At 41.5% G+C, this 27,177-nt stretch overlaps 1 protein-coding gene and 2 pseudogenes across 1 annotated transcript; 1 reads left to right on the top strand and 2 right to left on the bottom strand.

Moving 5' to 3' along the window:
* Rpsa-ps6 (ribosomal protein SA, pseudogene 6) overlaps nt 1-7,406 on the bottom strand; it is a 15,159-nt pseudogene extending 7,753 nt beyond the window's left edge.
* On the top strand, nt 7,292-27,177 carry Galk1l1 (galactokinase 1 like 1). Its single transcript, XM_087655254.1, has 8 exons — nt 7,292-7,423; nt 8,452-12,081; nt 12,292-12,493; nt 12,975-13,495; nt 13,747-13,963; nt 15,048-15,244; nt 22,427-22,504; nt 26,860-27,177. The coding sequence occupies exon 2, from the start codon at nt 8,490-8,492 to the stop codon at nt 10,197-10,199; it is 1,710 nt and encodes a 569-aa protein (XP_087511380.1). The 5' UTR covers nt 7,292-7,423; nt 8,452-8,489; the 3' UTR covers nt 10,200-12,081; nt 12,292-12,493; nt 12,975-13,495; nt 13,747-13,963; nt 15,048-15,244; nt 22,427-22,504; nt 26,860-27,177.
* Galk1-ps4 (galactokinase 1, pseudogene 4) lies at nt 10,685-11,919 on the bottom strand (annotated as a pseudogene).

Below are 27,177 nucleotides of genomic sequence, written 5' to 3'. Positions count from 1 at the left end.
CAATAGGAGGACAAGCCCTTGGTCCTGTGAATGCTCATTTCCCCAGTGCAGGGGAATGCCAGGGCATTGCGTTGTGAGTGGGTGGGTGGGAGTGGAAGCATCCTCATAGAATTAGGAAGAGAGGTTATGAGAGAGAGGGGAAAAGGGGATAACATTTGAAATGTAAATACATAAAATATTCAAGAAAAATAAAATAAAAAACCCCCAAAACTTTGAAGAGTTTACCTCAGGAAACACCCACAGGTGTATGATGACATGGTGATTGTTGCCTTTTCTTTGAAATCCACACTTAGTATTTCATCAAGTTTGATGATGTTAAGAATAAATTTGTTACTTGAATTTTCTTTCTCCCTTAAAGCAAAGTCCCTATCACTAAAAAGCAGAGGAACATTCAAAAGGCCAAGATAGTATCGGGAAGGCCTTCAGATTGTGCTCCTGAACATCTGTTGGTCCCAGTGTTTACCCTAATTCACACCCTTGCACTGCCTCTGCAGATACCCCTGAGCATCCCTTTGCATAGAGGAAGAGCTGAGTTCAGTGGACTTCCTCACTAGAAAAGTACCTCAATACCTAGAGCGGTCGTTTTGAGTCTGAGCTCTTCTTGCTGTCAGTGGTCACACACAGTTTGAAGTTAGTGAATATGTGCTTGTCAATCATTCCTCAGAGCTGATGCTCCTCTCTGCACATCATGTTTTTGAGATGAGACCTGAGTCCAATGTAGGTGGCCAGTTTTGTCTGGGAATGTCCTCTTTAGCATACCCTGGGTAGAAGCCAACTGTCCCTCAGGCAGCCCCTTCCTACATCACCTGACAGCCCAAAGGACCCCCTTTTCAGAGACAGTGGGACGTTGGGAGTTTTGCTGGGGTGTCTTTACAACCTTACTGTCTATTGTGGTCACAGTTTCACTGCTAGTTGAACTTCTTCATGTTTAATTCTTTGCCATTACAGGTTTTAATTTGGATGCTTTAAGGCATCTCTGACTTTCTGTATTTAGGGAACTCAGTAAGTATGGGTTGATTGAGATCTGGGTTCCCTTTAGAATTCTGCAGAAATCCTTGTTGTATTTTCATTAGGGCTCAGTCATGGTTGCTAAGCCATGACTTCAGCTGCATATGGCCTTGTTGGGCACCAATGGGAGAAGAAGTCCTCAGTCCTGCCAAGGCTGCCCCCCCACGTCCCCCAGTTTAGGGGAATGTCAGGGCAGAGAGGCAGGAAGGGGGGTGGATGGGGAGGGAGAACACCCTCATAGAAGAAGGGCGGATGGGATAGGGGGTTTATGGACAGGAAATCGGGAAAGGGAATAGCATTCGAGATGTAAATAAAAAATATCCAATTAAAAAAAGTAAAAAAAGGGACATTTAAGCTCTAGGGACAGGAGTTCTGACATACAGTTTGGCATACAGTAAAAATCTCCTTTTTGATTATTGAATTCTCTGTATCTCTGAAAGGTAGCTGTGTATTCACTAAAATTTAGAGGTTCTAGATGTCAGTTGAGGCATATGCTATGTGCCTCTACACCTTGTACAAAGAGTATTCAGGGGTTCCCTAACTGCCCTTGACCCTGGACCCTTGAAAGGGGGTGATTTTGGTGGAGAAAGCTCAGGCAATCCCTATGATGGCTATGGACCTGGGGATGGAAATGGTGGATATGGTAGCAAAGCGTTTAAACATAGAACAGAAACAGACTGCAGTTCTTAATTTTTTTTATTTTTATTTTTTTAAATTTATTTAATACTTAATAATAATTCTTTGGTTTCCGGGCAAACATCCCCCTCCCCCCTCCCCTTCCTTATGGGTGTTCCCCTCCCAACCCTCCCCCCATTGCCGCCCTCCCCCCACAGTCTAGTTCACTGGGGGTTCACAGACTGCAGTTCTTAGCAAGAGAAAGAATGTTGTCGGGAAAGCTGCAGGACGCTTTGAGACAGTGGTCCGAAATGAACTAGAGGAACTGTAAAAATCTCCACAGAAGGTCTGAGGATCCATAGTCAGAAAAGTTAGTGCAGCTTAGATAGGGAACCCTTCTTCAAGACTGTCATAGCTATGGTTTGCAAAAATACAGCTGTTGATTAATGCACTATGATGCCAGTTAGATACACATTCCTTAGGTCTTCATCTGTTGTAGTTTTGTCTTTCTCTCCTCATTACATCAGGTATAACTTGCTCTATGTATTATGGTAATGATACCAGGACTAAACATTAAAGAATTTGTTAATTTAAAAGTTTTAGAAGTTTACAGCATTAAAAAGGTTAATAATCACTGGCTCTTAAGTTTGCCTGAGCACCTGCAAATCTCTACGAAGCCCAAGGAGCAGATAGAGCTCTCTTAGCTAAGATGAACTAACATCTGACACTGGCTTCAGATTAAACTTCACCATAGGGGAAACTGTTCTTTTCTGCTGATTTTTACCAGACAAAAGTCAAAAGTTTCTAGTCTCTTTATGGAGTTTGGTTATGGGTTAAAAATTTTTATATGGTACTCAAAGAGCTTCATTTCAAAATGTAAATTTTTAAGTTTCAAGCCTTAAAGCGATCAATAGTCAGTAACCTTGAAGACCATCAAGTCCTTTAAAATGTTCAGAAATATATTAAAGTCATGCTAAATACTGAGGCAGATAATTTCAAAATTAATCTTTGTTTAGTCTCCTGTTTTGTGTTTGAAAGGTACATATGAAATAGCTCTCTAGGAAGAGACAAAGGTTTTAACTCAGATCTGCTAGGTAGGTACACGAACCCACCAAACCAATCAGAGATCTGCTGAATATGGCATTTAATATGTTTAAATTTACCACAACAGACAGAAACTCCTGAATCTTAACAGTGACTTCCCCCAAGGTCTCCGTGAAGATATGGGAACAATGACAAAGGGCACCACCAGGATTGTGGTCTGATAACCAATGGGCATAAATGTCGCAATGTTTTGCCTGCTGCCAGAGCTTGGTGTAAACTGTGGACAAACAGAGGACAACTGGAAAATTGATTGACGTGTGTTGAGAAAACAAAGTGAGGTCAATCTCTCCTAAGTTACTCCTCTATAGGAAAAAGCTACTTATGTTCTAGGCCTAATGGCCAAAGACTGCCTCTGCCCTTGGTGCCATAGAGACACAGGAGCCTGTGATAACTCTCTTGGTTATAAGATATGGACTAGTCACTGTCATTTTAATTGGTACACAGGTCAATTAAATTATAATTTATCCTTCAGCTCTTTGGTCACATGGACTGCTCAATTACTTAACAGCTTAACAGCTAAAAGGAAAAACAAATTTAAAAAATGCAAAACAAAAACAACGGGGGAAAAAAAAAAGAAACAGGGAACTAGCTCCTTACCGTAGTAATCTACTCCTTACTACCACTGTGATATTAATAAGGGTAAACAGCTTTGCCTTTCCCACATGCTTTTACTAAATGACTGCTCTCAAATAATCAATTAGATATATCACATACTAAATTATTGGTTGGAAAAATATAAAATTTGAACTCACTTAAGGTCTGAGAAAAATGTTTATGGAAAGCGGTTGAGGTTGATAAATGCAAGTAATGAAAAGTAGAGGATGTAAAGCAACTTGGATGGTGATTTAAAAATAAAAAAATGCTCCAGATGAAAGATGTTTAAAGTTGGTAATTGCAAGTTATGATCATTAGCGGTTCTAAAAGGATGTTTTAAGGCATATGAAGTTATAGAGATATAAGAAATGGTTTAAGGAATAAAGTCTAGATAGACTTCTGGATTGACAGGAAAATGCCCTGTGGCTTTTAAGCCTAAATCTTTTAATAGCTCTCAAAGGCACACGTCTACTCCTATTTTATAACAATCACCTGTTAACTACTTTTTTCTAAAATACGGATTTCCATACAATGGTAAAAACTGATGTCCATCCTTTTGTAAACCAAAGTTAACATAAGCTTCAGGAAATCAAGAGACTTAAAAGGTGGATTTGCCTAACACAGATTAAGTGGACTCCAGATAAGCATCCCTGCTTTTTCTTAAAAATGGGATTTTCCCCTTGGTCTTGGGATTCCTTACCTTCCTCAACTACTAGACAATTCAATTTCTGTTGCGAGTCTGCACTCATCTCAGCACATTCTCACCTGGCTGACAGACTCCACCCAGGGATCACCTGTGGGACCGCTGAACTCGGGACTTGCTAAAAGCTGATGTTAACCAGTCCAGCCACTGCAACTGCTCCTCTTTCATCTGCATCAGCTTCTGATAAATCCCCCATTGCCCAGTCTTTGCCTAGCATCTCAGCCTTCCTGGGTCCCTGTGTATGTTCTAATGTCAGCAGGAAACAGATACAGACGAGCAATCTGACATCCATTGTCCCACTTTACAGGCTGAAATGCTAGGTCACAAAGGAACTCCCCTGGGCACACACTGTGAAAACGACCCCTCTTCATGGTCCTGTTCGTCTTGATGGCTCTGAAAATAGATGCAACACAATGCTGGATTCATCATTCTCATCAGAAGTTTGACCCCTGGAATCAGCAATGGGTCTGTCATCAGACAACGCTCCCAGGACTGGTAAAAATCAGACTAGTAAACGACTCTAGGGATGAGTTTTCTATTTCGTATTTCACCAGAGGGGTCAAGGGCACCACAAGAAAATCCACAGAATAAAAATCCTGAGGTCATAGAGCCTCAGAGAGACTTGACTGCCAATCAATCAGGGAACCTGTACGAGGCTGACCTAGGCACTTGGCACATATGTTATGGTTGTACTGCTTGGTCTTCTTGAGGGACCCCTAACAGTGGGAGCACAGGCTGCATTTGACTCTTTTACCTGCATTTGGGCTCCTTTCCTCTAACTGTGTTGCCTTGCCTAGACTTAATATGAGGGAGGGTGCAACTTGATATGCCATATTTGGTTGATATCCCTGGGGGATGGGGCTGCGGTTTTCTGAAGAGATCAGGAGTGGGCTGTGGGATTGTGCAAAAGGACTTGGAGAAAAAGAGGGAGAGGAAACTATAGTTAGGGTGTAATCTATGACAGAAGAATTAATAAGAATGCAATACTAGGTAGGGAAGGGACTACTCAAGGATTTAAACAAGAGTCTGCAGGGACATTCCACAGTTTAACCAACACTGAAGTCCTTTAGGTTGAATCAGGTTGAGTTCATATTAGTGCAGATCCTAAACCAATAGTGTTAATGGGTAAGGTGGAGAGGCAGGGAGTAAGGGAAGAGGATGGGAGAAAAATGTGGGGTTTAAAGGCAGGCAGATTTTCAAACACTGACTCTACAATGCAAAGAACCAGGACTTGACAGTCAATCTGAATCTAGGTGTGACAAACAGTCTCCATGAGCCTCCGGAGGAATCAGGTATGAAAACAGATGGATTTTAAAGTGTTGGATGCCAGTCTGAGACATGATCCATTTTTATTTCACAGCAATGTTGGCCCCATTGAGTTGTAGAAGTTCTATCACTGTCTTACATAAGGTTTTATTTCTGTGACCAGACACCACGATCAGACCAACTCTTATGAAAGAAAAGATTTAATTGTGGCTGGCTTACAGTTCAGTACTTAGTCCATTGTCACCATGCAGCATTGGACATACAGACAGTCATAGTGCTGGACTGCTAGCTGAGAGATCTATATCTGGATCTGTGGGCAGCAAGAAAGAGACAATAAGCCACTACTCCTAGCTTGAGGTTTGGGGATATCAAAGTCCACTCTCAGTAAATACCTCCTCAATGAACACCATGGTTACCTCAACAAGTCACATCTGCTAAGAGTGCCATTGCTTATGGGCCTTTGGGGGTCAACTGAGTCAGACACACTGAAACTTATACAGAATCGAAGATGGGGATATGGGGAAGCACTCTGTGGAAACTAATTCTGGACATTACAAAGCAGCAATACCCTTCAGTAAGCATGTTCTAAAAACCTGGATACCCTGCTTCATATGTGTTCCAACTGTATATGGTAAGAGGCAGAGAGCAAAGCTATGGACTACCTCAGGATAGAAGTAAGTGAAGGAGACCACAGTCACTGTTTCTATCTCCCATATAGATCTTTCAATTGCTTGGTTAGAATCAAACGGAGGTATTTTGTGTTATTTGGGACTATTGTGAAGGGTGTCATTTCCCTAATTTCTTTCTCAGCATGGTTATCCTTTGAATATTGGAAGGCTACTGATTTGTTTGAGTTAATTTTATACCCAGCCACATTGCTAAAGTTGTTTGTCAGGCTTAGTAGTTCTCTGGTGGAACTTTTGTGGTCACTTAAGTATACTAATCTGCAAATAGTGATATGTTGACTACTTACATCCCTTCGACCTCTTTCTGTTATCTAATTGCTCTGGCTAGGATTTCAAGTACTATATTGAATAGGTGGGAAGAGAGTGGGCAGCCTTGTCTAGTCCCTGATTTTAGTGGAATTGCTTCACGTTTCTCTCCATTAAGTTTAATGTTAGCTACTGGTTTGGTGTATATGGATTTTACTGTGCTTAGGTATGTGCCTTGAATTCCTGATCTTTCCAGGATTTAATCATGAAGGGATGTTGAATTTTGTCAAATGCTTTTTCAGTGTCCAATGAAATGATCATATGGTTTTTACCTTTGAGTTTGTTTATATAGTGGATTATGTTGATGGTTTTCCATATATTGAAGTATCCCTGCATACCTTAGATGAAGTCTACTTGATCATGATGGATGATCGTTTTGATGTGTTCTCGGTTTTGGGTTGGATGAATTTTATTGAGAATTTTTGCGTCAATATTCATAAGGGAAATTGGTCTGAAGTTCTCTTTCTTTGTTGGGTCTTTTTGTGGTTTAGGTTTAAGTGTAATTGTGGCTTCTTAGAAGAAATTTGGTAGTGCTCTGTCCGTTTCAATGTTGTGGAATAATTTGGACAGTATTGGTTTGTGGTCTTTTATGAAGGTCTGATAGAATTCTGCACTATCTGTTCCTGGGTTCTTTTCGGTTGGGAGACTTTTAATGACTGCTTCTATTTCTTTAGGAGTTATGGGGTTGTTTCAATGGTTTATTTGTCCCTGATTTAACTTGGTGTTTGAGACTAAAACTGCAATGGGGAACCCCAACCTTCCCAGCAAATCCCTCATACCCCGAGTCTAAATAAAGCTCTCTCTTCATTAAGGTGCCTATAGTCTCATCATTGGTCTCAGTGAAATGAACAGCACAAGGTAGAAGCCTTTGATGCTAAGAAGTATGATAAGCCAGTGTGGGTTATGCCTGCTCTGAGTGGTCACTAATGCTGTGATGTCACAGAGAGCCATTGTGAGAAATGACCAACAGCTGATCATATAACTCACTGTCTGGGCTGTTTTGTGTCTTTCTGTGTGGAGCGTTCGTTGGTGTTGGACTGTGGGACTTGGAGACTGGTGATCGGACTGAAATTGGTGTTTGGATTGGATTTGGACTTCGGTGATTGGATTTCGACATTGATCATCAGCTATACTTGTTTATGTGAGTTTATTCATCTGCAGGTTTTATTTACAGTTTCCCCTTCTTGGTTTTGTTTAATTTATTTCATTTTGTTTCCTGGATTAATATCCATTTCTTTTACTTCCTTTGTTCCTTCCTTCTTTCTCTCATTTTCCCATTTTTCTTCTTTCTTTATTGCTTTCTCTCTCCTTCAGTTTCGGTTGGTCTTCTTGTTCTATGGAGACTGTGTTTCGTTGTTTGACTTGGCCAACTAGGAACTTTTTCTGTAGATCATGGTAGCCTCAAATTCAGAGATTTGTCAGTCTTGCCTCCTGAGTGCTGTGATGAATTTTGGGACGAAACCTGAGTAGCACCCTGCTTGGCCAACATCCATATTTATTTTCCTGACATTCTTTTACTTTGTTACTTTGTGTTACTCTATAGCTCATGCTACCTGTTATCCTCCATTCTCCTCATTGTTCACTTTTCCTTTAGCCCTGCCACAAAACACCAAGATACTGCCTATGAGGAAAAATGTGTTATTTGTCTCTGTTGGGATGTGTTATTCCCCATATAACACAGTGACTTCAAAGTGCATCCATTTCCAGAAAAAGAATTGACAAATTGTGATTCTTAATCCTAGGTGTTGTGGTACTTTTGCCCCCATCTCGTGTATATACTGGGGCAGCTTGAATCCCAAGCCTTTCTGGGTAAGGCTATCTTGATCAAATGTGACCTTTAACTCTGTGCTTTCCCTTCATAATGGATGCCTTAGGTAAGTTCGTCAATGTGTTCTCCTTTGAAATGGGGATCCTTGTTCTCCTGTAGAATTTGTTGTCTTCCATTGCCCTTGCTTTCTTTCTGCTCTGAGCTTTCTTCTTTCCATCCACTGTGTTTGTCTTTGGTTTGTTCTGATTTCCCTGTGCTTTCATGGCAGAGCCAAACTTTTCTTTGGGGATATCTCTGACTTTTAATTTTAGAATCTCTAGCATTAAGCTTTCCTAAGTAGCTAATTTTAATTTCCTAGGTAGTTCTAATTTGTTTTTTTCTGCCATCTTTACTCTCTGTAGCTCCTGGTGACTCTGACCAAGAGAAGGGAAGTTTGATAATGTCAAATGTACTCAGGGCCAGTGACCATGAAAGAAACATCCTGGCACAGGATTACTTTATCATGGGCATTCTAGATAAAGGTGCATTTGCACAAGTCAAGGTGGCTCTCCACCTTACTACTCGGACACTGGTAGCCATCAAAATATTGGAAAAGGGCAAAAATAAAAAATCCCAAGTTGTGTCCGAGATTGATCTCATGAGATCGCTATACCACAGGCATATAATACAGCTTCTCCAGGTGATCGAATGCAGTCACAAAACATTTCTTGTGATGGAATTGGCAGGCAAAGGATCCCTGCAGAAATACATCAACAAGTATGGGCATCTGGATGAGGGAGAGGCAAAGAGTATATTTCTTGAGCTATGCTTGGCCATCGACTATATTCATAGCCAGAATATTGCCCACCGTGACATCAAGGCTGAAAATGTCTTATTGGATTGGGAGGGGCATGTGAAACTTGCTGACTTTGGTTTAAGCAAAAGACTGGAATCTGGGGAAAAGAGCAACGGCTTTTGTGGCACAGCACAATATTCTGCTCCTGAAGTGTTCCTTCACACACCATATGATGCCATCGTCAGTGACATGTGGAGCTTAGGGGTCCTCCTCCATTATTTAGTTATCGGATTCCTTCCATTTAGAGAAAAAGGGTTCTACAAGATAAAGTATGAAATCCTATCCTGGAGTGGTTGTATCCCATATTACTTATCACCGGACCTTCACAACGCTTTGAAGAGATTAATGACAAAAGACCCCACAATGAGACCATCCATTAAAGAAATATTGGCCCACCCATGGCTGTGCCATAATCAAGACTCATTGAGCTGCTCATACGAAATACCTAGACAGCCTGAGCCCAACATTGCTTTCTCAATGTATTTAATGGGCTGTAACATTCAAGAGCTCAGAGATGCTTTGAGGAAACGTATATATAACCAGGTAATGGCCACTTACCTGCTAATAAAAAAAAAGCCTGGCTCTCAGCTCCAGTTGTATCATGATGGAGGGCAGGGTGGTTCTCTGGACCCTGCTCAGCCTGCAAGGAGGTTAACAAGTGCCCCGAACCGTCCTACTTTCTCTTTGCACACTCTCTCTGATGGAGATGGGAGGAAAGGGTGTAAGAGGAGGCATAGTATGCCTCCCTCCATTTCTTCACTTAAGAGTAGCTTCCAGAAAAACACCTTCCCACTGCAGAAGCTTGTGCCTCACTTTGGAAAGGGGGCATTTAGAGAGAAGGAGAACAGCATCAATAACACAACTTCACCATCAAGGAGAGGAAAGGCAACAACAACAAGAACAACATCATCATCAACAACAACAAAGACCTCATTAGGAACCAGTTGGTCACTGTTCACACCCTCACAAACCCCAACCTTTGAAAACACAGCAGATGTGGCTAATGAGAGCTCGAAGTCTACAGACAAAAGTAGCAGCACATTCTCTTGTGGGTCTACGATCAGGAGTCCCTTCCCCAGTAAGAAGATCAAGGAAGAGAATCCAGGCACGGAACACTTACAAGACATCACCTCAGACTCCAGGGAAGCAGACCATCAGGAGCAACTCCAAAGGCAGCACCAGGGTGTGCCCAGAGTCCCTCTGAGAAGGTTGGGCTGGAAGGGCCTGAAGAAGAGGATTTTCAAAGCCTTAAGAAGCTTGTGTTGCTGCCTCCCAGTGACAAATAGCAAAATCATGGCAGTCAACGAAGAGTGACAGTGACAAATAGCAAAATCATGGCAGTCAACGAAGAGTGCTTCAGTGATTCAGGCTAAGACAAGTAGATGGGGAGTGATATGGAAAGATGCACTCTCTTGCTGCTTCTCCCCTTAAAATAGTCTCAGCATGCACATTGAGGAGTTTGGCGACGTTATATCTATCGTGCCAGAGAGAAAATCCCATCCTGTCCTCCGTTATATGAGTAGTCCTCCAAAACTTGAGCTACCTGTACACAGCAAAAGATAGTGGCCCATCCTTTCTAGGCAAGGATGCTGGAGAAGGTTGGTAAAGGGATCCAAGGTGCACTCCGGAGGAACCATCCTGAGGGCCCATGTCAGCACAGGGCCAGCACAGTCAAGCATAAATCCTGTAGATTTACCTTTTTCATTTTCATTCATTCTTTCTTTTTTAACAACAGTAAGAGGCACGCGTTTATCAAATACCCAGTTATAGGAGGAGGATGCCTGAAGCAGAACTGCAGTTCACACAGGCTGCCTCTGCTTTATGCCTGTGTGAACGTCACTGGCAGGGACACCTTTCAAGCTCAGGAACTGGGCTCCATCGGCAGCATGAGAGAGGTAGAAGGTGGCTGTCCCACTGTCCTGCTCCTGTATGTGATGCATGACAAGGAGGGCAGCAGAGGCCTCCAGCAATGTGACAGTGCAGCCACCAAAGCCAACGCCTGTCATGCAACAGCCATAAATCCCAGGCACCGAGACCGCAGCCTCAACCAATTGGTCCAGCTCGGGACAGCTCAACCCATAGACATCCCTGAGTGAATAGTGATTCTCCACCATGATACACCCAAAGGCCGTGTAGTCTCCTCGGCTCAGAGCAGCTGCTGCCTGGGCTGTTCTCCAGATCTTGCCTACCATGTGCCAGGCCTGCCAGCTCTCCTTGCACATCAGCTCCCTTCCTGCCTCAAGCTCCTCCATCCACATGTATGGAAGCCTCTCCTTGCCCAGGGCCTGGACCACTTCTTCACATTTACACCAATGAATCTGGTACTTTCTGGAGCCCAGGGGTTTGGAGGACATTGAAGTTTGTGTTGAGCACAACCAATTTGGGGTCTGACAGTAGTGCCAGACTTGTTTCTGGGACCTGCAGTCAATGAGTAGCACATAGCCTTTCTGCCACAGCAGTTCATTGATGAGTTGGTCCATGAAGCCACAGGATGCCCCTGCAAAACTGTGCTCAGCCCGTTGTCACACCTGAACCCTGGCAGCTATTGCCCCTGAGTCTGGGCAGAGCTGCTGGGGGAAGGTGTACCTGGTCACTTCTAGGGAAGCTGAGCTGGAAAGTCCAACCCCTTGGAGCACTGAGCTGACCGCCACTGCACTGAAGCCAGAGAGGGGGTAAAAGCTGGGTAATATTGAATCATTCCCTTGACATAATTGTCCCACTGTGGGTTTCCTGGCTCCAAGGACCACTCTGCTGAGGGCTGTGGGGATAGCAGTCACTGGGACTCATCTGCATCTTTGGAAACTGTGAGGAGAGAAAGAAGCCCATCTGCACACGGGCTGCCCACTAGCGAGGTCACAAGCTCCACAGCCATGGGCAGCACCAGGACCTGGTTGTATTCCCTGTGCTCCCGATGTAGTTGTCATGGCCAGGTGCCAACACTGTCAGCTCATGTTTGGCTCCTAACTCATCCATGAAGGCCCGCCAAGTCCTTGGCCAGCAGCTCTACAACCCAGGGCAAACTCCAAACAGCCATGATGCTCATCTGCAGCTCAAACACCGTCCCCCGTGGGATGCTGGAGTTCTACTGAGAAGTTTTGTGTCTGCTTCAAGTGACCTTTGAAGCCTTCTGGTCCCTGGAGGACGATAGCGGAGAGTGGAGAGGAGCCTGCTGAGGATGCAGGAAGGAGAGAGCCAGGTAGGAATTTTAGGTGGCTGTGTGTTAGGTAGGGGGGAGCTCTGTCCATATCACAAGCTTAAATTAGAGTAATAGTGTTGTTTTTCCCTGAAGTCTGAAGGATGAATCAGGGAAGAAAGTCTGAGTGGTGTTCCTTCTGCCCATCCCATAGAGGAGCTCCACACCTGGCAGTTGTCCACCATTAGCTGTCCAGCGCTTTGTTCTTCACAGCATTCAGAAACCTTAGAAAAACGAAACATCCATGGAGCGCTGGTGATTACAAAGGTAACTCGGAAGAAACGCCACAGTGAGGACGGCAGCTCAGTCGCCTGTCTCGAGGTGTACTTTTGAGCTGAGGAGACAGTGGTCCTGGATGCAGAGGAAGGAACTCAGAGGACCATGTCCCATGTGTCCAAGAGATATGTGTGACCAGGTTAGTGGCAGCCACAGAACTGAGAAGCAGCAAAAGTGCATCTGGAGTCGCGAAGTGAATTCAGAGGGTCAGAGACTCCTTAGCCTCACAGCTCTGTTTGCAGTCCTCCATAGTATCCTGGATAGTGCTCAGACATTCTGAGAGATATCCAGAAGAACTTACAAAGCTACCAGCTCTAGTCTCTGGTTGTGCAGATTACATTCAAACTTAAGTCATTTGATGGGTATTCTTTATATCTGGTGGGACACACACACACACACACACACACACACACACACACACACACACACTGACTCACACAGAAAGAGACACATGCACAGTGGATAATAATGAAGATTACTTGAAGTGGACGGAATCCACAACAAAAAAGGTAATTTCATATTTTGAGTAATTCTTTCTTCTGGAAACATTCCTCCATATTAGTTTTGTTTATTCTCCACTCCATTCTGACAAATCAACACCCTATTCTTCTGCTTTCTAGAAGTCATGGGAAGCCAGGATGTGCCTTCTTCCCCATTTTGGCCCAGAGCATGTAGTCCTGTGCAAGGTGAGGCTTAACTATTACCTGTCATTTGAGGAGAGCCAAGGTGAGGCCTGAAGTGCTTGCCACTAGAGTCCAGAGAAGTTGCTGGTAAGAAGGATTGCATGGGCAGGGAAATGATGGTAAAACAGATGAGATCCCCTGATATGATAGTGTGGGTTTCCTCTCGGTGGCCCATTGTTATTTGCCATGTTCCCACCAAGTAGAAAAACCCAGAACCCCTCAAAGCTGTTAAAGAGGAACTGGATTCCTCTATCCCCTAACTTGACTCTTTTGGAAAATCGTGTATATTCTTCAATTTTACCACAGAGCTTGCTCTTGGAATGCTTATGTCCTTGCTACATCTACCATTCCTGCTGCTGCTGCTGCCGCTGCCGCTGCTGCCACCACCGCTGGTGGTTCTGCTTCATTGATTTGTCCATTGCAGGCTGGGAAGGGCCATGAGCTTCTGGATCCAATCAGTGAGCATTCCAAAGCCTTCTGTTCAGGAAACTGCAGAAAACACCAGGAACATCACTCAGCACAGTACAGGACTTGCAGCCAGCCTTACCTGCAGGGACGTGGGAAAGGGTCCCCCCTCCAAACACAGAAAACCTGGGTGGACGAGAGGCACACAGGAGGTTCTTCTTGGCTCAGGCCATCGGGAAGGGGTGGTCATTTACAGTTTCACAACTGGCCTTTTGTAATTCTTCTCAAAAGTCCTTGTTTTCAGATCTCCTTCACGGAAGAAGCTCCTGCCCACTGATACAGATGTAGGGCAAAGCCGGACCTACAAGTGGGTGGGCTGAGAAGAACAAGAAAGATGTGTTCTGATTCCAGGAGCACCTAATCCTCACCAAGGTTGTGAGAGAACACTATCAGAGGCAGCTTGATGATCTTCCTCAAGGGGAACAGTTCCTTTCTGTTCTTCTAAGAGCCAAGTAACCATGGTAAGGTGCTTCTCACGTCCCCTCCTTCCATCACCTCCATTGCTGTGTGCATGAGCCAAGAAGAGATAGCTAATAGAAGTCCCTTCCCTTGGGGATATTTAAGCAAGAGTGAGTTCAGTTGTGACTTCTGTCTTTCATGTTCTCTGTGTCTCCCATTCTCCTAAAAAGAGCATCTGGTTTTTATTTATGGAACTGCACAGAAATATCACATGAAGAATGATGGAATACTCTGTGGAAATATTTAACAGAGGTTTAAAATTTTATCAATTCACTGTCTTCAAGTGGCCAAGACCAAAAGCACTAACCCACATATTATTTCTCAACCAATAACCAAATATTGAATTCATGATGTATGAGAGATATTCATTTTTGATAATTTCTGCTTTCACAAACAACACACATGGGTTTTTCCATGTCTTAGAGAAACATACAATTTAAGGTTTCTGCCTTGTATTGGCGTAGGTGTAAAAACTGACTGCATGGAATGTAAGGAAGCTTGACTGTTAGTTGTTCTGGTAAAATGGGGTGACTTTTACACTGTCCTTGTAAAATGGGTTAAACACACAGCCAGAACTCAGAGTAAAGTTGTGTTCTCATTCTTTCAGTGATCTCTCGGTGAGTTATTACCTCTGGCTATGAGATCCTTAAAACTTCCAGCGTTGTAGAATGTTACCTAAATTTTATTCCATATAGATTTTCACAGTCTCCTTGAGCGTTCAGCACAGATAGTTTAATTCCATCAGTGATCCTCAGTCCCTGATTAGGAAATTGTCAAAAACTAAAATGTACACAGGAAGGTAGACTGTCTCTGAGGAATGACAACCAAGTTTGACCACTGAGCTCTCAACATGGAAACATGCATTTATGCACCAAACCTATATACTCATGAACACATACAAACCAATACAATCTCTCCTTATCACACTCCTTCCCCTAACTATTCTGTGTTTTTCCCTTAGGAGACATTCTTAGAGTCTAGTGCTCATAGTGAGTCCTGGTGCTTTCATAGACTTTGTTTGGAATTTACAGCACGTAGACTTTCATCTCTCTCGCTCTCTCTATTGAAATTCTTGCTGTCTTTCAGGTCACAGAAAGCCTGTTGCCCCACAACCAAATTCAGTGGTCAGCCCTTGGCACTGACCGGCCTGTCCTAGCGTTAGCACAGTGCATCACTGAGTCTTCTGTGATGCTGTGTTCAGCTGCTCCTGGTGATCACCCTAGACTTTACCTCATGTCCCAGTGGCTACTTCTGAGTCCTGCTTGCTGGGACTCCTGCCTGAGGTGATGATTTTGATGGAATTTCTGTGCAATTCTTTTCTTTTTTTAAAATTTTTTATTAGATATATTTCTTTACTTACATTTTAAGTGTTATTCCCTTTCCTGGTTTCCTGTCCAAAAGTCCCCAAACCCTCCACTCCCCCTCTCCCATATGGGTATTCCACCCACACATCCCTCTTACTTTCCCCAAATATTCCTCTGTACTGGGGGTCCAACTTTGGCAGGACCAATGGCTCCCCTTGCACTGGTGCCCCAACAAGCATATTCTCTGCTACATATGCAATCGGAGCCCTGGGTCAGTTCATGGGAAGGCTTTCGGTAGTGGTTTAGTCCCTGGAAGCCCTTGTTGGTTGGCATTGTTTTTATGGGGTTGCAAGCTCCTTCATCTCCTTCAATCCTTCTTCTAATTTCCCCCAGGTGGTCCTGTTCTCAGTTCAGTGGTTTGCTACTAGCATTGACCTCTGTATTGGACATGCTCTGGATGTGTCTCTCAGGAGAGATCTATATCTGGTTCCTTTTAGCATGCATTTTTTAGCTTCATCAATCTTATTTTGGTGGATGTGTGTGTGTGTGTGTGTGTGTGTGTGTGTGTGTGTGTGTGTGTTTGTCTGCCACATGTGTGGCAGGCTCTGAATGGCCGTTTTTTGAGTCTCTGCTCTAAAATTTGCTTCCATAACCCCTCCTATCGACATTTTCCCCCTCTTAAGAAGGAGTGGGAGCAACCCCATTGTAGTCATCCTTGTTCTTGAGCTTCCTGTGGTGTGTGGATTGCATCTTGGGTAATTCGAGCTTTTTGGCTAATATCCACTTGTAAATGAGTGCATACCAAGTGTGTTTTTCTGTGATTGAGTTACCTCACCCAGGATGAGTTTTCTAGTTGATTCCATTTGCCTCTGAATTTCATGAAGTCATTGTTTTTGATAGCTGAGTAGTACTCCATTGAGTAGATGTACCATATTGTTTGAATCCATTCCTCTGTTGAAGGGCATCTGGATTCTTTCCAGCTTCTGGCTATTATAAATAACTCTGCTATGAACATAGTGAGCATGTGTCTTTGTTGTATGTTGTAGCATCTTTTGGGTATGTGCCCAAGAAAGGTATAGCTGGGTCCTCAGGTTCAGTTTTCTGAGGAACCTCCAGACTGATTTCCAGAATGGTTATACCAGTTTGCACTCCCACCAACAATGGAGGAGTGTTCGTCTTTCTCCACATCTACAGCAGCATCTGTTGTTATCTGAGATTTTTATCTTAGCCATTCAGACTGGTGTGAGGTGGAATCTAAGGGTTGTTTTGATTAGCATTTCCCTGATGACTAAGGATGTTGAACATTTCTTTAGTTGCTTCTCAGCCATTCAATTTTCCTCAGGTGAGAATGTTTTGTTTAGCTCTGCACCCCATTTTTAATAGGCTTATTTGGCTCTCTGGAGTCTAACTTCTTGAGTTCTATGTATATTTTGGATATTAGCTCTCTATCACATGTAGGATTGATAATGATCTTTTCCCAATCTATTGGTTGTCATTTTGTCCTACTGACAGTGTCTTTTGCTTTACAGAAGCTTTGCAGTTTCATGAGGTCCCATTTGTCAATTCTTGATCTTAGAGCATAAGCCCTTGGTGTTTTGTTCTGGAAACTTTCCCCAGTGCCCATGTGTTCGAGACTCTTCCTCACTTTTTCTTCTATTAATTTAAGTGTATCTGGTTTAATGTGGAGGTCCTTGATCCACTTGGACTTAAGCTTTGTCCATGGTGATAAGAATTGGCCAATTTGAATTCTTCTACATGCTGACCTCCCGTTGAACCACCACCATGTATTGAAAATGCTATCTTTCTTCCACTGGATGGTTTTAGCTCCTTTGTCAAAGACTAAGTGACCAAAGCTGTGTGGGTTCATTTCTGGGTCTTCAATTCTGTTCCACTGATCTGTCTGCCTGTCTCTGTACCAATACCACACAGTTTTTATTACTATTGCTCTCTAATACTGCTTGAAGTCAGGTATGGTGATTCCCCCAGAAGTTCTTTTATTGTTGAGTACAGTTTTAGCTATCCTGAGATTTTTGTTATTTCAAGTGAAATTGGAAGTTGCTTTTTCTATCTGTATAAAGAATTGAGTAGGAATTTTGATGGGGATTGCATTGAATCTGTAGATTGCTTTTGGCAAAATAGCCATCTTTACTAATCCTGCCAATCCATGAGCATGGAAGATCTTTCCATCTTCTGAGATCTTCCTTAATTTCTTTCTTCAGAGAATTGAAGTTCTTGTCATACAGATCTTTCACCTTCTTGGTTAAAGTCACACCAAGATATTTGCTATTATTTGGGATTATTATGAAGGGTGTTATTTCCCTAATTTCTTTCTGAGCCTATTTATCCTTTGAGTAGAGGAAGGCTACTGATTGGTTTGAGCTAATTTTCTACCCTGACACTTTGCTGAAGTTGTTTATCAGGTTACAAAGTTCTCTTGTGGAACTTCCGGGTCACTTTAGTACACCATCTTATCATCTTATCATCATTGATTTCTTTCCTTCCAATTTGCATCACTTTGACCTCCTTTTGCTGTCTGATTGCTCTGGCTAGGACTTCAAGTACTATATTTAATAAGAAGGGAGAGAGTGGCCAGCCTCATCTCGTCCCTGATTTTAGTGGGATTGTTTCAAGTTTAGATTTAGATTGATGTTACCTAATGGTTTGCTGTATATGGCTTTTACTATGTTTAGATATGCGCCTTGAATTCCTGATCTTTCCGGGACTTTTATCATGAAGAGGATTTGATTTTGTCAAATGCTTTCTCAGCATTTAATGAAATGATCATGTGGTTCCTATCTTTGAGTTTGTTTATATAGTGGATTGCACTGTTGGATCTTCGTATATTAAACCATTCCTGCATCCCTGGGATGTAGCTTACTTGATTATAATGGATGATCATTTTGATGTGTTTTTGATTCGATTTGCAAGAATTTTATTGAGTATTTTTGTGTCAATATTCATAAGGGAAATTGGTCTGAAGCTCTCTTTCTTTGTTGGTTCTTTGTGTGGTTTTGGTATAAGAGTAATTTTGGCTTCAAAGAAGGAATTTGGTAGTGCTCCATCTGTTTCAATTTTGTGGAATAAATAGTTTGGACAGTATTGGTATGAGGTCTTTTATGAAGGTCTGAATGAATTCTGCACTGGACCCATCTGGACCTGGGCTCTTTTTGATTGGGAGACTTTTTTTTTTTCTTTTCTTTTTTTCGGAGCTGGGGACCGAACCCAGGGCCTTGCGCTTGCTAGGCAAGCGCTCTACCACTGAGCTAAATCCCCAACCCCTGATTGGGAGACTTTTAATAATGGCTTCTATTTCCTTAGGAGTTATGGGGTTGTTTCAGTGGTTTATTTGTTCCTGATTTAACTTTGGTACCTGGTATCTGTCTAGAAAATTGTCCATTTCCTCCAGATTTTCCAATTTGGTTGAACATAGGCCTTTGTAGTAGGATCTGATGATTTTTTAAATTATTTCAGGTTCTTTTGTTATGTCTCCCTTTTCATTTAGGATTTTTAAATTTGGATACACTCCCTATGCCCTCTGGTTAGTCTGGTTAAGGGTTTATCTATTTCGTTTTTTTTTTTTTTTCTCAAAGAACCAGCTCTTGGTTTTGTTGATTCTTTGTATAGTCCTTTTTGTTTGTAGTTGCTGATTTCAGCCCTGAGTTTGATTATTTCCTGCCTTTTACTTCTCTTTGGTTTATTTCTTTTTGTTCTAGAGCTTTTAGGTGTGCTGTCCAGCTGCTGACATATGCTCTCTCCTGTTTCTTTTTGCAGGCACTCAGAGCTATGATTTTCCTTTTATTACTGCTTTCATTGTGTTCCTTAAGTTTGGGAATGTTGTATCTTCATTTTTCATTAAATTCTAAGAAGCCTTTAATTTTTTTATTTCTTCCTTGACCACGTTGTCAGTGAGTAGAGCATTGTTCAACTTCCATGTATATGTGGGCTTTCTGTCATTATTGTTATTATTGAAGACCAGTTTAATGTGTAGTGATCTGATAGGACGCATGGGATTATTTCTATCTTCCTGTGTCTGTTGAGGCCAGTTTTGCGACCAATTATATGGTCAGTTTTGGAGAAGGTTCCATGAGGTGCTGAGAAGAAGGTATATCCTTTTGATTTAGGATGGAATGTTCTATAAATATCTGTTACATCCATTTGGTTCATAACTTTTGTTAGTTTCTCTATGTCTCTGTTTAATTTCTGTTTACATGATCTCTCCATCGATGAGAGGGGCCTGATGAAATCTCCTACTATTTTCATGTGAGGTGTAGTGTGTGCTTTGAGGTCAGTAAGGTTTCTTTTATGAATATTGGTGCCCTGGCATTTGGAGCATAGATATTTAGGATTGAGAGTTCATCTTGGTGGATTTTTCCTTTGATGGATATGAAATGTCCTTCCTTATTGTTTTTACTGACTTTTGGTTGAAAGTCGTTTTTATTTGATATTAGAATGGCAATTCCAGCTTGTTTCTTTGGGCCATTTGCTTGGACAGTTTTTTCCAGCCATTTACTCTGAGGTAGTGTCTGTCTTTGTCTCTAAGGTGTGTTTCCTGCATGTAGCCAAATACTGGGTCCTCTTTAAGTATCCAGTCTTTTAGTCTGTCTTTTTATTGAGGAATTGAGTCCATTGATGTTGAGAGATATTAAGGAATAGTGATTGTCGCTTCCTGTTATTTTCATTGTTAGAGGTGGAATTATGTTTTTTTTTCCGTCTTTTGCTTTCATTGCAAGCAAATTATGTTCTTGTTTTCTGTACAGTGTAGTTTCTGTCCTTGTGTTGGAGTTTTCCATGTATTATCCTTTGTAGGGCTGGATTTGTGTAAAGATATTGTATAAATTTGGTTTTGTCATGGAATATCTTGGTTTCTCCATCTATGTAAATTGAGAGTTTTGCTGTATACAGTACCTTGGGCTGGCCTTTGTATTCTCTTAGGATCTGTATGACATCTTTCCAGGATCTTCTGGATTCTCTGGTGAGAAGTCTGGTGTAATTCTTACAGGTCTGCCTTTATATGTCATTTGAGCTTTTTCCCTTACTGCTTTTAATATTTGTTCTTTGTTTTGTGCATTCGGTGTTTAACTATTATGTGACAGGAGGAATTTCTCTTCTGTTCCAATCTATTTGGAGTTCTGTAAGCTTGTTGTATGTTTATGGGCATCTCTTTCTTTAGGTTAGGATAGTTTTCTCCTATTATTTTGGTGAATATATTTACTGACCCTTTAAGTTGGGACTCTTCACTTTCTTCTATACTTATTATCCTTAGGTTTGATCTTTTCATTGTGTCTTAGATTTCCTGTATGTTTTGGGCTAGGAGCTTTTTTGTACATTTTACATTATCTTTGACATTGTGTCAATGTTTTATATGGTATCTTCTGCCCCTGAGATTCTCTCTTCTATCTCTTGTATTCTGTTATTGATGCTTGTTTCTATGGCTCCTTTTCTCTTCCTAAGGTTTTCTCTATCCAGGGTGGTCTCCCTTTGTGCTTCCTTTATTGTTTCTAGTTCTATTTTCAATTTGTTCACCTGTTTGGTTGTGTTTTCCTGTAATTCTTTCAGGAATTTTTGTGTTTCCTCTCTAAGGGCTTCTACTTGTTTACTTGTGTTTTCCTGCATTTCTTTAAGGGAGTTCTTAATGTTTTTCTTAAAGTCCTCCATCATAATCAAAAAATGTGTTTTTAAATCTAAATCTTGCTTTTCTGGTGTGTTTGGATATCCTGTATTTTCTTTGGTGGGAGAACTGGGCTCTGACGATGCCAAGCAGTCTTGGTTTCTGTTGCTTAGGTTCCTGCGCTTGCCTCTAACCATTGGGTTGTCTCTGGTGTTTGCTTTTCTTGCTGTTTCTGAGAGTGACTTGACCCTGTTGTAGGCCTCTGTGTCCGCACTCCTGTAGAACTGTTTCCCTGTTTTATTTCAACCTTTCCTGAGAACAGATGCTGTGATTTCAGGTATGTCGTAGCTCCTGGTAACTGTCTTTGAGCTCTAAGTGTGGGCAAGAATCAAAGGGTCCTGCCCCTGATTGCTCGTGTAGGTCCTTGCACCCAGTGGTCACAGTTGGCACTATGTGATCCCTTCTTGGGTCTGGACTGTGGGCAGACGGTGGTCTCCTCTGACTTCTCAGGAGTATCCACACTTCTGAGGGTCCATCTCTCTCCCCCACGGGATTTGAGTCCAGGGAACTGTTTGGTGGGTTCAGTTCAGTCCTGGGCACAGACCAGAACCACGGGTACCAGTAGCCATCCGTTGTTATATCCCTGTGTCCAGAGGTACTGTGCATTTTCCCCTTGGACCAGGGATGTGTGCAGAGGTGTGCAGAGGTAGCAATCTGTCCTGTGGTCTCAGGATGCTCTGCACTCCTTTGTGCTCAGCTCATTTTGATTCTTTTCTTTTTCATGAATGTTTGCATTCTTTCCTTGTGGTGCTAATTTTATTCAAATCATTAAGCCACGATCTTTTTTTTTTTTTTTTTTAAGAAATCTTTATTTATTTCATGAATATGAGTATAATGTAGTTGTCTTCAGACATCAGAAGAGGGCGATGATGCCCATTACAGATAGTTGTGAGCTACCATGTTGTTCCTGGGAATTGAATTCAGGACCTCTGAAAGAATAGTCAGTGCTCTAACCACTGAGACATCTCTATCTCTCCTGCCCCACCATCTTTAATGTTACAGATATTGATTATAATTTAAATAATTATGTAGAATTTTTATTGTTTTGTTTATGGAATTAGTGAACCCAGAAGTTGCTTGACATATTCTGAACTGGTTGCAAAAGTATCAAAGCAATCGAAAGTTTTTATATATACATTTATTTGGATGGCTTCTCAAAGGCTGAACTGGGATAGACAAGTGCTTCCAAGGCTGATGATTTGAATTCAGTCTCTGGAACTCTTCTATTGGTAGGAAGGAAGGAGTCCTACAATGAAAAGAGTAGAGTCCCAGAATATGTTTTCACTTCTAGGAGAGAAAGATTAGGATTGTCTATGATATTTTTGTCTTGGTTCTGGTGATGGGTCAAGGATGAAAGTTAGCTTTTATATGTAGCAGGAGTCATTCTCACAACTAAAATGTACCAGACAGTATGGTTTTACCTTTAGAGATTATTTTAATCAAAATTAATTGAAAATATTTACATATTTTATTTGCTTTGTTCTTTTATATAGATTATTTATTCTTCTACAAAAAGAATACTCACGATGTTAGCAGTGGAATTAGAAAACTTCAGTAGTAAACATGGATTGGTAAGTCCTAAACTGAGTCTGTAAGTATGTATAACAGGGATGTAGAGAAATTAAAATGAAAATGTTTTTGTAAACCCAGGAGTCCACATAGTAGAAGAATGAATTTCCAACCATGAACCCCAATGTCTTGAGTTCCACAGAAATAACATGCTGGTTGTTATACCCTGTTCTTGAAGACATCTCTGTAATTTTATGTCTGCTTTAATAACAAGCAATTTTATATGATCATGGCATCAGTATTCCTTTATATATGTGCAGGTGTATTTTGGCCATGCCCCCACTCTCATCATTTCTAATGCTGCTTCTAACACCTGGTAAACTTCCAATTCTTCTCAATATGTAGCCCTCCCATTTTCTGATCTTTCTTTGCTTTGTGTGTTTGATGAACTATGTTCATATAGGGTTGCTGTGTGATTGTGAGTGGAGGTTATTCACGAGAACATAAAAATGTCACTCGGGAAGAGCAGCATTCCTCCTCTTGGCAATCATTGGATGTTAAAGACTTTTTAGTATAGAAGTTGACAAATGACCTCTTATTCTCATGTAGGTGGATTGATAAGTGTAATGGCCACGTTCTATCATAAAGTCAGTGCTTCACAGCAATTAGTCCCATCACGTGGCTCCCATATACTTTCTTCTTTCTCTCCATGGGGTCTCCTTAGCCTTGAAGGATAGCTATCCATGTTCTGCTTAAGGGTGGGCACACAATGGTTGCATACACCTAGCACTTTAATCAGGTATGAATCTGTGAATAGGTTTACTGTTTGTCACCTATTTACACAGCAATCACCCATGTAATGGGGAAAGGGAAGGTGGGAGAAATCACTCCATCCATCTCCAGGGTTCTAGTCTGAGAGACATTTCAGAAGCCTTTTGTCATTGTTGGGACCATATAAACCAATATTAGATCCCTCCCAAGTGACTCAGCATGAGCAGTAGCAGGATCACAAGCATCCATCAATAAGAGAGCTCCACTCTAGCCCTAGCCCTATTGGTTGATGGAGAACCATCAAGTTGACTGAGTATGACCATTCACACAAGATCTCCAATCTGCTGCCGAGTGTCTTTGAGTCACAGTGTGATTTACTGTGAAAGTATTTGGGCAACTTTGGGAGCTGATGGAGGCCAGAACTTTTGCATCTTAAAAACATGCATGCACAAATGAAGGATGCTTTTATTTTTAACAGTCTGAGGGTTATACTCCCTTGTCTGATTCCTAGGCCTTACCACTTTCTGTGTGTGTTCTGGCATGCTGGGAGGTCATGTCTTCTATAAACATGTGAGGTCACCACTCTTGGCATTCTGGAGTCTGGAGCATTGACAATCTGGTAGCTGGATATGGAGGAAGAACCTGGGGAGAGGGGAGAGAAAAAGTCAGCAACTTTTGCAATATGAACTAATAAAAATCTTAATAATTTTCATTATTATTAATAATATTATTATTATAAAGGCAAAAAGACACCTAGAGCCTTAGGGCTCATACCTGAGGGTGTCCCCTGGCATTGACATGCAACTGCGTCATTGCTACATTAACATTCACAAATCATTGAATCTCAAAGGCATTCTGATAACTGAGAAATAATGAGGTACAAAAACTTTTACACACTGTGTTATTCTACCCTGGTGTTCTTGAAAAGAAAGCTACAAGGACATCAAATGAATGGTGAGCAGTGAGAGGGGCAAGTAAGGAGGGTGGGCCAATTAAAAAGGAGTGGTTAATTAAGGAGTAACAGTAAGGTGTGTCACAAGAATTACTTTAGACAATGGTACTATTCTTTCTCCTGATCACAGCAGTGTTCACACAATTCTATTTGTTTTGATGTGCAAAACTGAATTTGAAAAATTCCAATTTTACCATGTGTTACTGAAAATAATCTTGAGGTGAGCATCCTCTTAGTGTCACTAGGTCACAAAAATACAAGCCCTGTTCTTGCAAAAAAAAAAAACAATAAATTTTAGTAGGGAACTCAGGACTCTGATAGAATAGCCATAAAAGTCAAAGGTCAAGAAAATGAATTCTTTGTACCCCAGTTCTATGGATTCTGTATCTTTCCCTATTTGATGTCAGTTTTGAATATTCTCTTTTGTTATATATAGTATCAGATGATAATAAGGGCCACCATGGCTACTGGGAGAAGGAAATGTCATACAACTAGGATGTAGTAATCAACTACCATCCATGCTGCCTAGTAACAACAAGATCTGTGGAGGACAAATGAGAGATCTTCAGTGTTTGTTGTAGAAGGAACTAGAGTATCAGGAACCTGGTTAGAGGATATGATGAATCTTTTAATGTATACTAGGAGGAATGAAAATGGCCTGCAATGTTCTATGAAGGTTAGAATATCAGAAGGCACTTGGTATGTACCTCACGACTATAATATTTTGAAACTTCAAACAAGCCAAACTTAGATTTGTACAAAGTGAAAGGGATGAGAGGGTTCAGTTGGGGATACACAGAGAATGAGAAGGAAGGAAAAAATCTTTAAATGTTCACAGAAGACACAATTGGAGAAGGAATTCCATGTTTTAGAAGAAAGGAAACAATATTGTTTTGGGTGTGTAAAGCTTTTGTTGTTCTCTGTTTTGTTTTCTGAGTCAGACTCTCACTACATAGCTTTCTCCATTCTGGTACTTTTACTATGTTGACAAGGCTGGCCTGGAATTCACAGAGATTTGCCTCCCAAAGGAGGGATTGACATCAAGTGCCAATACTTTAATAGATGCCGTTTGGTCTCTGAATTGGCAGTTACAGATTTTATGAGGTAATATTTCTCTGTAACTGTTGTTTGTATGATTTATGCTTTGTTGTTTGCAGTATTTGTTTACATTGTTGACTTGCTAAAGGTAGCTAACACAGAAACTGTGTTCTCTATATATCATGTCTATGAGATCACTGAGAAGAGCATGAGCAGAGCCTTAGGGTCTTTTGATGTTCCACTGTGTTCTAAGGAGCTAAGGGCAGTTCTCCACAGATGAAATATTATGTGGAGAGTGGATTGGATACCTGAGCCACCACATCAGTACCCCAAGCATACAATGTGCATGCTCCTTTAGTGCAGTCACAACACAGAAATCACCTCATGTGTTTATGATGCCACCAAGAACTTACCATTAGCAGAGAGGCTGCAAACACACTGCCATCAGGTGCTATGCCAATTATCAAGAGGTCCAATATAAGAAATAGAGCAAGATTTGAGTATCCAGCACAAGTTAATTGCCATGGGTCTAAAAGAAGTAGGTTTTAGGCTGACCTTACAATGCTTTGAATGAACCAGTCGCCAGGTTTCCACTGGAATAAGGCTCAATAGAAGAAACCCAATAATTAGCAGGCCACTGGCATACTGCTCCACTGTTGTCTGGCTCCAGGGACACCTATCACATGCTGACATCAGGGAAGGACTGACAAGCTATGCGACTACACTTTTGCTTCCTGAACATACTTGGCAATAGCATGTTGATGTCTAATACAGATCCTGTACTCAGGAACCTATATCATACTGGTCTGCAGGCTGTAGTTCTAAAAGCCCTGGCACTGGCAGAACAAGGACACTCTATGCCATGCTTTACATGAAGGATTGGGGAATGCAACCTGCTCATTCAATCTATGCCTTCTTTATCTAGCAAACCTCTCTCACCCATCCCATCCATCTGTCCCTCTAATTGTCTGCTTTTTAACTCTCTTCCTAATATATCCTTGTCTGATGTCCTAGAAATGTCTTCTCTGGGATCTCACTACCTGGATCTTTCCCAAACTGTCTGGTCACAAGTCTACTCAGAGCATTTGCTGATGCATGGCCTCTCCAAAGTATGATACCTGATCATATCTACACTTATAATCTAATTTGATGATTACTGATAGAGTCACGTCTAGTCACAGTTACCATTTTGAGAGTGTTAGTACCTGGACATTAGATGGAAGTGTGCAGTTTCAGGACACCTGACCCCCCACTGTACAGGCAAGAATAAAATCTTTTCTATCTATCTATCTATCTATCTATCTATCTATCTATCTATCTATCTATCTATCTATCTATCTTCACCTTTACATTTGTATCACAGCACCCCTTTCTTCCCAATCTCATCTCACAAGTCAGTGACAACTCCCTGCTCCATTTTTTGGAGCGCCTTCATGAAGACCAAGGTGTAATCTATTACTTATGACTTGGAAGGGCTACATCCGGTCCATGTATATTGTTTGGTTAATGGTTCAGGCTCTGGGAGCCCTCAAGGTTTGAGGTTAGTTGAGTGTCTTGGACCAAAATATGAGTTAGATTGGATATTTTGTACTCTGCACCAATGAAGAGACCATTAATTCTTTTTCTGTCTCTGTAACGCCTCTATTATTTTGACAGGTATGAGATATGGTCCAGGAATGGAGTCCTGTAAGAAGACTTCTTAGTACTTATGAGAATACTCAAAGACAAAGACTTTGTGACCAAAGTTTCTTCAAGATACCAAATTGTCCATGGATTTTGTTTTCATGTTCCTTCCTGGTATTTTGGATAGGAATGAGTTTACTTCAGACTGCTCATTATTGCTTGTTGTTGTAACTTAATTGTTTAAATGACTCTTTTTATGCCTTTATGGAAAAATGTAATTTGGCAACTTGTAGCTATTTCTTTTGGTTGTATACACCTTGCACTCAGGAGAATTATATATTGAACTTGAGA

Source organism: Rattus norvegicus, chromosome 3, assembly GCF_021556685.1.
Source record: "Rattus norvegicus strain SHRSP/BbbUtx chromosome 3, alternate assembly SHRSP_T2T, whole genome shotgun sequence".
Taxonomy (NCBI): domain Eukaryota; kingdom Metazoa; phylum Chordata; class Mammalia; order Rodentia; family Muridae; genus Rattus; species Rattus norvegicus.
This window is presented reverse-complemented; position numbering and strand designations above follow the sequence as displayed.